Below are 10443 nucleotides of genomic sequence, written 5' to 3' on the forward strand. Positions count from 1 at the left end.
CCCCCCCCCCCCCCTTTTTGTCTTTGTCCTCATTAGGTTGACTCTCCCCTTACTAATTACTGTGATGAAAGCAACGAGTCTTTACACTGGTGATGGACCACAACTTAAGTTGTTGGAGGGGGTGCTGGAGGCTTACTGTTCTTGTGACCTTATGATCATGTGACTTGTCCTAGTGTCACATGGTAAAGGAAGATATTCCCACTAACAGTGGCAGTCTATACAAAACTAGTGTTCTGGGTGGGGGTCTGAATTCAAAATTGGCTCAATACTTGTGTAATGGTCTAGGCACATGTTGTTGAGCGTATAACCTTGATACCAACTTTTGGACCACTGTAGCGATCCACCTTCCCGGTCAGCGGTATCCCACCATAGGATAACATTGCTGTGCTTTCACTGTGCTTTCACTGTGCTTTCACTGTGCTTTCACTGTGCTTTCACTGTGCTTTCACTGTGCTTTCACTGTGCTTTCACTGTGCTTTCACTGTGCGATAAACCCATCCCTGGATTACTAGTTAACATGATAAACCCATCTGGCCTTGTGCTAACAACTCCCACACGTGTAGTACTGCGCACACAGGGCACTCATGGCTTCCTCTGCGGTCTTCGGTGCTCCCTACCCCTTAGGGAGAAAGGGAGAAAGGGCACCCTATGTCGGGCATAGCCCGTTTGCACACATACCCTCCTCAGATGGTTACAGCCACGATACAGTCCAACACTCTTGCAGAACCCCACCTTCTCAGAGGTTGGAGGGAGAAGAACCAGTCCACACAGTCTTTTCTTGGTTTTACTTGAAAGGATGAACATGACAAGCATATGTTTCAGCCACCCCCAAGTGGGATGACTGCACATTACTTGCATGGTGATACATATTGGAGAGGGAGATCAGCCCGAAGTCCACGACTTGCTTTGGCCAGAGGCCCACTAGCGAATATTGTCAGTCTTACAGCACTTCCATTTTCTCCGGAATCCTATCCTTGTCAGTCCTAGCTCGGTGGCTTCCCCCTCCAGGGGAAACTGGGGAAGCTCCTACATAGTCCTAGACCTGGCCCTGTCCTTCCCATGGACCAGCCTATGTTCTAGAATCAGTCTCCCTCTGGAGACTCTGCATACAGTCTTGGACTTCTGCTCTCCTGTACTCATCTCCTGTTCTGCCCTCTCCTCTTGGGCGCCCCCTATATATTAGCTCTCCTGGAACGCCGAGTCTTCCTTAGGCCAGAGCTACTTTACCTATAGGGTGCCATGGGGACATCTAGTGGCCGTTGGCTGTACTGCACCTATCCTACATGCATCCAGCCTCCCAAGATGGTGGCGGGCATGTGCAGAACGTGCTGGTGGCCAATATGGTCGCAGTGTGTTCTGATGAATGTTATATATATGCTCGAATATTGTTTTTATATACGGGCATATACAAAAATTCGTTATTTTGGCTGAATCAACTGAATTTTGTGTTTTGCAGGTTTATCCGAATGCACATGGCTAGTAGCCTCTAGTGTCTCTGAGGGTCTTTCCTATACCATGTACACTGGTTACATGTCTAGGAAGAAAGATCTCACCCAAGCAGTCACACCTGAGGGCCTCTGGTACCGGCATATTCAGTATTGGTATGGTGCCTTGCATCTGCTCCTTAGTCCCTAAAGGGACACCTTAGTGTTTGCAAATTCCCACTAAGGGGATAAGGACTACTGACACCTGGTATCCATCGCTCGAGCACCTAATCTTGCCCAAAAAAATAAGATGGGGGAACTTAACTAGATTGCACGAGCACTGCTTAGAGCATCACTTTTTAGGCAAGCAGAACATTATGTGCAAGAAGAGGAATACCAATTGGGCTCTAAAGCACCATTTAGTTCCAGACTGGAGTGCTTGAGTGCCTGTCTTAATAGAAGGGATGTAACCTCAGATGTGCCTCTACTGGGCACTTGTCACTGTACCTCCAGTGCACTTTCATCTGCTGCGAATGAGCTCCCAAGCTCTCACCTTCATAACAAAAAAATGTCAATCCATGCGGCTTAACAAATTTAAATGTTCGTTCTGAAAATAGTCTGTGATGCTGACCATTGCTTGTCTTCTCTAGCTGGTCTGCAGTTGAGGGCCCCAGCAATATCTGCCAGTGTTGTCAGACAACAGGCACCTGCAGCAACCCTAATCTGATGACAGGAGGAAGGACCAGATTTGGAAGACCGAGAGCATTTGGAAAGAGGGAAGCCTTGGATGGTGAGTTAACCTACAGCTGCTGTATACACTAATGTTACCTACAGCCATACTTCTAGATCTAGACCCCAGAGATCCTCATGTATCGCTTCCCCCTCCCTTTTAGATTGTAAGCCCTCATGGGCAGGGCCCTCCTTACCATCTTGTCTTGATTTATATTGTGATTGTAATGTCTTCCTTATATTGTAAAGCGCTGCACAAACTGTTGGCGCTATATAAATCCTGTATAATAATGGACAAAGGTACCAATATGGGGGTAATGCTAAAAACCCAATGGCTGCTTTGTGCTCCCAATGGAAATGCTTCCTCACTTGCCACATAATGTGACTAGGAGCGGAGATCTTAAATGTCTGTGGCAATAAAAACCGGGGGCGGGGGGTTCAAATCTTGGATGAAGTGACTACAGGTTCATAATGGGTTTTAACTTGGCACACTTGAAGTGACTAATCTCTTAATTTCATGGAAGTGTACAGAGATCTGTAAGTGTCTTTAGACTCGCCAATGTTTTTCTCCTACAGAACCCCACATGGAAGGTGGACAAAGTGTCACCACTCTGGGACCTCTGCTTGTGACTGGGCCAAAACAAAGCGACGTTGCACTTCAAATGACAAAGGAAGAGTCTGCCCCCCTGGAGCTCTGGGTGTTGGTGGCCATCGGATGTATCAGTCTTCTGGTTGTCCTTGTATGTGCAGTGTCCGTTGGGAAGTCTCTGAAAAATCCATACAATGTTCTGTCTGTGGAAAAATAAAACAATTCTCATTTAATCTGGTCTCTTTTATTTATAGATGCCATAATGTACTTTCTCGCTCTTTTCCTGTAACATTGGGGTTTCCTGAGGGATCTGTACATGAGTCTTGTGTATTAATGTCAGAGGTTTCTCCAACATGCTTAATAAAGGGAAATGTTACTCTCCTTAATGGGGACCGAAATTGAGGCTATTAATATATCTTCTAGAACCACAAATGTAATATGCCGCCTGGCCGGCCAAGCAGAAAGCCAGGCGCTGTGTAATGACGCGACGCCCTGCTAGGTACCGGAGGAAGGCCGCGTTCTCGCTGGAGAGGCTCCGGGGGTGACAGGCTGCACATACTAAGTTAAGGTAACCTTACCTCACGAGGCCAGCTTCCCGACCAATCAAGAAGCCGGGCAGCGCGTCATTACACGCTGCCCTGCTTCATGGTTGGCCTGGAAGTCGGCTCCATGCTCTCTCATCACAAGTGACATCACAAGTCTCTCATCACAAGCGTGTAATGAAGCGCTGCCCGGCTTACTGATACCGGAAGTACTCGTGCTAGGCTTCGGAGCATTTGGGCGAGTACAAGTACTCACCCAAATACTCGGAATCTGCACCGATATCGATACTAGTATCTGTGCATGCCTACTATAAATGAAAACAACTTATGGTCCACAAAAAATGGCAATTTGCATCAGGGCTCTTGGGGAAGGGTGCTGTAATGTTTTCAGGAAGCTATATACTGCACCCTGCCCACCCCCCACCATGATCTGCCTTCATTAGAGGCCCAGTGACATCACTAGGCCTAATATAATGTATGTAACGGAAAGGTGTAAAATGTCAGTAGCATGTTGAAGCCAAAATGTAGTTCCAAAACACCACCTCCGGTAATATGCCAGCAGAAGATTTCAACGCGTTGGTGTTTAGTGTGGATTGCTGACAACATTACACTAAACCAGGAGGATTTATATAGCGCCCTCTGAGTTCTCGGCTCTGCACACCTCCTGTTCCCATTATGAGGGACTCCCACCATTGCTGTGCTCAGTTTCCAGCTTTGCACACCTGCAGTGGCTATTATAACGGCTCCCACATTTCCTGTACTGAATTTTGGGGTCTGAGCACATGTTGTGCCTATTAGGAGGAGCTCCCACCATCTCTGCACTGAGTTCCTAGGTCTGTACACCTGTTGGGCCCATTATGTTTCCCACCATGCCTGTGCTAAGTTTCTGACTTTAAACATCTGCTGTGCCCTCTATGATGGGTTCCCACCATCCCTGATCTGGGTTCCTGGGTCTGTGCACCTGCTGTGTCCATTATGAGGGGTTCCCTCCATCCTTGAGGTGGGTTCCTAGGTCTGTACACCCGCTGTGCCCATTAAAAGAGGCTATTACCATCCCTGTGCTAAGCTCCCGAGTCTGTACACCTGCTGTGCCCATTATAAGAGGTTCTCGACATCCCTGCTGGATTTTTATTTTTTTATATATTACCCAGAATGTGACAGGAGGAGCTGAGAACACACAAAGGTGGACGTGGACACCCAAAACTTCACTTTTTATTGGACTGACTTTAAGTAATAATAAATAAGACATTACAGCAAAGCAAGATCTAAGTGGCTCCCAGTGATAGAGCTCATTCAGAGAGCAGAGCATGTATGTTACTGGATCAGTGTGCGTCCTGGGGTCCATGGAAATGAATGGTAATGCAAAGGGCCCATTCACATGTTGCATGTGTTGATACTAAGGATGTGCGATGGTTTGGTGCAACTTCCCAGTTCGCCTGAGTCCTCCAACATTAGTTGGCACGCATTATTTGGCATGATGAGGCCCATTGCATGGTCTGAATACATTTTCAATGGACCAGAAGACACATGGCAATTCTCTTTGCATCATAGGTATTTCAAGTTGAGTTCATTTATGGACATCATTGGGTGTGCGCCCCATAACGCATAGAACACATGGTTGCAAAAGGCTCTGAAACAGGCGCAAAACAGTGTAAATGAGTCCTAAGACTAGAGCAGGTTTCTCCAAACTACGACTCGTGGGCCACATGTTGCATGCTACAAGATATTATGTGGTCAACAGTGACCCCCAGCTGGCTGGCAGTGTATGCAGAGGTGCTCTGCTGGACATTCCTAGATACAAGGGAGGGCTATGCATTGAATAGTTGTAAAAGGGGAATTTTATCATCTCAATCCTGTTACTAAAATCATTCATTTCAATGGGGGACCTTAATGCAACAAACATTAACATGCAAACGTCTCCTGTGTAGCTCTAGTCCAGGAGTCTCCAAACGTTTCAGTACCAGGGCCACATTGTATATGTGTAGCTCCAGTGAGGTGAATGCCAGCAAGTGGTTAAATCTCTCAGCAGCAACAGATTCAAATCAACCATGTATCTTGCCCCTAATGCTGAATGAGCCAGCCAACTGGGTTTGATAATGATCTGCCCCAGCTGGGGTATTAGTGGCTGCTGGGAGGGGTATAAATGGTAACTCTCTCTATCTCACTCCTTATGCTGTTCCTCTTGTAGACAGGATGGGCTTAAGGATGAGGAGCTGCTGTAATTGGTTGTTGCTGCTTGTACTGGTTTATGGGCCAGGGTTTGGCTGTGCTGGAGATGATGTCTTAGCTAGACAGAGTCGCCAGTCAGATTGGTGGAGGAACTACCAGCGGGCTGTACCTGCCCAGGTTCCTTCTAGATGGGGTTCCAGAGAGCTTTATAGGGGCAGTAATGAGCCTGTGCTTGGGTTTGGGGCTTCCAGAGCTGGAGCTCAGTGGGGTTCATCTGCTGGACGTCCAGGTGGGATGCTCCGACAGCAGCCACAGACTAGACCTTCTTCTGTCAGTGTCCAGTGTGGAGAGGACACCATGGAGGTCAGTGTCCAGAGGGATTTGTATGGGAATGGAAAGCTAGTAAAACCCTCCGATCTGAGCCTGGGAGTCCAACAATGCAAGCCAAGCACCGAAAGTACTGACAACATGGTCATCTTCCAGATTGGCCTCCAAGACTGTGGCAACACTGCGCAGGTACTTTTCTTTAATGTTTGCACTCCAAATCCTTCCTTCCACATTGTTTTGTATGTGTTCCAGTAACTTCAGTGACACCTATAGCAACAACTAGAGCGTAACTTTATTTATTCTCCTATATAGACTAGTGCAGCAAAGCATCTCTTCTGCATGTTTTCTTGGGTTTAGTAAACTGAAATCTGGTCTTTATGGGCTACTGCAGTTTGTAGGGCTTGGACTGTATCTCATGTTCACTTAGATGAAAACAGACCTGACTCTCCATGTTTGCCCACTGCCTTGTTCCTGAATTTGGCCCTGGTTCTCTATATGTGTACAAATGGGGAAAATGTTTCTCCTTCCCTATGTGCTTTACATAGTGTAAGGAAATACTCAACCATTAATTTATAACGTGACAGCTTCACCTGATCTAAAGGGGCTAGTGTCTGCACATGGGTTAATACCAGGCTGGCTGTTCTGTCTTCTGCTCAGGTCACTGAAGACCCTTAGCATTCACTCTATAGTGGCTGACCCACCCACAGGCTCTTTCTATAGCAGGTGATTCTCTCGTTGGTTATGTTTTAGATGAAGCATTGAGATCTTGTAATGTAGATCTAGGCAGCTAGCTGTGGCTGTTAATGGCTCCTATTACAGGAATGCTCTAAACTAGTGCTTAAAGTGTGGGTCGTGACCCCATATGGGGTCCAGCAAGTGAACAGGAGTGGTCACGATCTGAATCCCTGGCCAGAACCGTCATCAAGGGGGTACGGCCAGGGAGGCCTGGGCTCGAAACAAGATTCTTTGTTTTCGCTTAATGTGTAGTTTTGTTGAGAGAGAGAGACTAGGGGACAGACACTGACAGAGAGAGAGACTAGGGGACAGACACTGACAGAGAAAGGGGAGGGACACTGTCCGACGCTGGGGTCCCTTAAAAATTTCCTCGCCTGAAAAGGGGTCACAAGTGGAGAAAGTTTAAGGCCTGCTCTAAACTGCCATCATTGTATTAAGCAGCCCTGATCCATGGCATCCAAGTCCTAACTGGTCAGAGTGATTACCTGCACTGCTGATCTTTGGGCACCATAGCTCATGGAAAGCAAAGATTGGCAATTCAGGTTGGGAGGGAGAAGAAATCAGAAGGTCTTTCAACATGGCAACCACCAGAGTGTTGGATGAAAACAGTCCTGTGAGCACTGTTTAAACTGGTCATCAGTGTGGGGAGCAGGACAGGTAGTATCTCAGGGCACACAGAGGGGGTGCCTTTCCTGGTGCAGATCATGTTTATCGAAATAAAATGGAAGTAAAAAGCATGAAGGTACTCACAGAGGATGAGTGTCACACAGTCATGTAAAATAAGCTGACAGGCAGTAAGCATCCACTGGACGGATCCTGTGTGATGGTGACGTTAACACGTTTCTGGGGCACGCCCCCTACATTCTGAATGAGGGGCCACCTAAAACGTTTGTGGGCAGTATACCACAATCCAGATGTCCTTGGCCCATGTCATAATTTTCATTAGGGGGGCTAGGATGTTATGGCAACCTGTTCGGGAACTAAAGTCTAAATGGGCTGTAAAGTTTTTGGCTTGGGTATGCTTTAACTATTGACTCCAGCTATCAACTTGTAGCCTGTACCTACAACCTAGCTTTTCTGCTGCAGTGTTAAACCATATCTGTTGCTGGCTAAAACTAGGATTAGCATTTACAATGGTGGGTTTCTGATGAGTCTCCAAGGCTTTAGACTGCCTCATGGGCAAAAGTGGGACCTACCATATCTAACATCTGGAATATCTCTTCAATGGCCTATTGGTAGTGCAGGAGTTATCAGGCTGGCAATACTTAAAACCAGCCTGGGGAAAATATTGTAGGTTCCTATGCTTTCTCAAATTTTAGTGTTGCATTAGTTCTTAAATTTTAGAGCTACAGGCTTCAGGTATTTTCTGAGTCCTTGTCAGGCAACAAGAATGGAGCCAATGTAGACTGGCATCAGTCATGCTAGCTTCATGTCAACTAACTGCTGGAAAATATAGTTCTGATCAGGCTTGCAACAAAGTAAACAATGGGGGCTACCATACTGTAAAATGTTTCCCTTGAAGATGGTACTTTTAAAACACAATATAGATCTGTGAAATTCCATGGTTATAGCTCATGACTCATTACTGACACGTCTGTTCTCTGTATAGGCATGGTAATGTGAGCAGCAAGGCCATTAAGCCAACATGGCTTCCATTCAGCACCACTGTGTCCTCGGAAGAGAGGCTGTCCTTTTCTTTGCACTTGATGGCTGGTGAGTTGCATGAGGAAGATAGAAGAGGGGTAATGGGAGGCAGCTGGGATTTATTCATTTTTTTTTGTTATACTTGCAGAGGACTGGAGTGGCCCTAGAAGTTCTTCAGTGTTTCAGTTGGGAGATATTCTCTACATAGAGGCCTCTGTGGACATTCAGAACCATATTGGCCTGATCCTGTTTATTGACCGATGTGTGGCCACTATATCGCCTGATGCCAGCTCTTCTCCTAATTATGATATCATTACAGACAATGGGTATGTTCTAATATCTGGGGAAAGGGTCATTGCTCTAATGAACCCTGTTGGGAAGGGGGGGCTTGTGCTAATGACCCCACTTTCTAACTGTCCATCTTCTACAGGTGTCTGGTAGATGGAATGCAAGAGGACTCCTCTGCAGCCTTCATGACTCCAAGGGTCAAACCAGACAACCTACGGTTCACAGTGGATGTCTTCCGATTCCTAGGAAATGATGCGTCTCTGGTGAGGATTTGAATTGGTTGCAAGAGATGGGATGCCTTGTAAGAACTGATAACCTATTAAAATCTTTCCCTTTAGATCTACATAACCTGTTACCTGAGAGCTGCTGCGGCCACCCAGGTCCCAGATTCTATGAACAAGGCCTGTTCCTATAGCAAGGCCACAAATGGGTAAGAATGTATTCAAATAGTAGTCTGTCCATTGGTTACTGTATTTACTGTGCCATAGCATCTAGACCTCAAATATGTAATGGAGGAACTTTCTGCACAAGAGCTGTGCCTGGAACAATGACTTTGTGATCCAATAACATGGAACTTTCCGAAAGCTAATGGTGTAAGCAGCTGGAAATATTGATGCCTGTAATGGTGCACAGGTGGCCTCTGCTGACTCTCCAGGGTCTTTCTTATACCGTGTGCACTAATTACATGGCTGTCTAGCAACAAACATCTTACCCAAGCAGTCACACCTGATACCGGCATAGTCTGCATTATGAGCATTATTGGAATGGTGCCTTGCTTCTACTCCTTGGTCCCAAAAGGGACACCTTGTTGTTGGCTGCAAATTCCCACCTAGGTGATCAGGCCCCCCCCCCCCTTCCTTAAAATTATAAGCTTTGCTGGAACCTGGTGTCCTGTCACTCATGCACCTAATCTTGCCAAAAATGAGATGGTGGCACTGAAAATTAGGTCACATGAGCACTGCTTGGAGCATCACTTTTTAGTCAAGTAGAACTTTATGTGCAGGAAGAGTAATGTCAATTGGGCTTGAAAGCACTATTCACTTCCAGACTGGAGTGCTTGAATGTCTGAATAGAAGGGATGTAGCCTCAGATGTCAGGCACTTGGTCACTGTACCTCTAGTGCACTATATCTGCTGGGAATGAGCAGTTTTTTTCATAACAAAAATGTCAATCCATTTTACAGCCATGTGACTTATCAAACATTTAAATGATTGTTCTTAAAACATCAGCTGTGACACTGACAATTGCTTGTCTTCTCTAGCTGGTCTGCAGTTGAGGGCCCCAGCAATATCTGCCAGTGTTGTCAGACAACAGGCACCTGCAGCAACCCTAATCTGATGACAGGAGAAAGGACCAGATTTGGAAGACCGAGAGCATTTGGCAAGAGGGAAGCCTTGGATGGTGAGTTATACAGTAACATATGGCAGTATGTGACCTCTAGATATAAAGACTCCACAAATGAACACATCTGATGGGCAAGGGAAGCAATATGGGGAAAAGCTAAAACCCAATGGCTGCCTTGTGCCCCCAATGGAAACTTTTCTTCAATTGCCACATAATCTGACTAGGAGTGGCGATCTTAAATGTCTGACGGAGAACCTGGGGGTTAAAACCCCCTCCTCCCACCCTTCCTATTCATGTTCAACTCTTGGTTGAAGTGACTAAAGGTCTATAATGGGTTTTTGCTTTGCATACTCCAGTTGCAATTATGAGTTCAGTCAAGACAAGGAAGTGTCTCTTGACCCCCCAATGTTTTTCTCCTACAGAACCCCACATAGAAGGTGGACAAAGTGTCACTACTCTGGGACCTCTGCTTGTGATTGGGCCAAAACAAAGCGATGTTGCACTTCAAATGACAAAGGAAGAGTCTGCCCCTGTGGAGCTCTGGGTGTTGGTGGCTGTTGGATGTCTCAGTCTTCTGGTTGTCCTTGTATGTGCAGTGTCCATTTGGAAGTCTCTGAAAAAGCCACACAATGTGCTGTCTGTGGAAAAATAA

The 10443-nt window shown here is 46.3% G+C and overlaps 1 protein-coding gene and 1 pseudogene across 1 annotated transcript; both read left to right on the forward strand.

Moving 5' to 3' along the window:
• LOC108803474 overlaps positions 1-5506 on the forward strand; it is an 11856-nt pseudogene extending 6350 nt beyond the window's left edge.
• Positions 5507-5747: 241 nt separating this feature from the next.
• LOC108803475 (zona pellucida sperm-binding protein 3-like) lies at positions 5748-10443 on the forward strand. Its single transcript, XM_018575317.1, has 8 exons — positions 5748-5969; positions 6600-6709; positions 8125-8228; positions 8308-8485; positions 8590-8710; positions 8786-8877; positions 9709-9848; positions 10214-10443. Exons 1-8 carry the CDS (start codon positions 5748-5750, stop codon positions 10441-10443), a joined length of 1197 nt encoding a protein of 398 aa, XP_018430819.1.

This window comes from Nanorana parkeri, unplaced genomic scaffold, assembly GCF_000935625.1.
Source record: "Nanorana parkeri isolate BGI_ZX_2015 unplaced genomic scaffold, ASM93562v1 scaffold3784, whole genome shotgun sequence".
NCBI lineage: Eukaryota > Metazoa > Chordata > Amphibia > Anura > Dicroglossidae > Nanorana > Nanorana parkeri.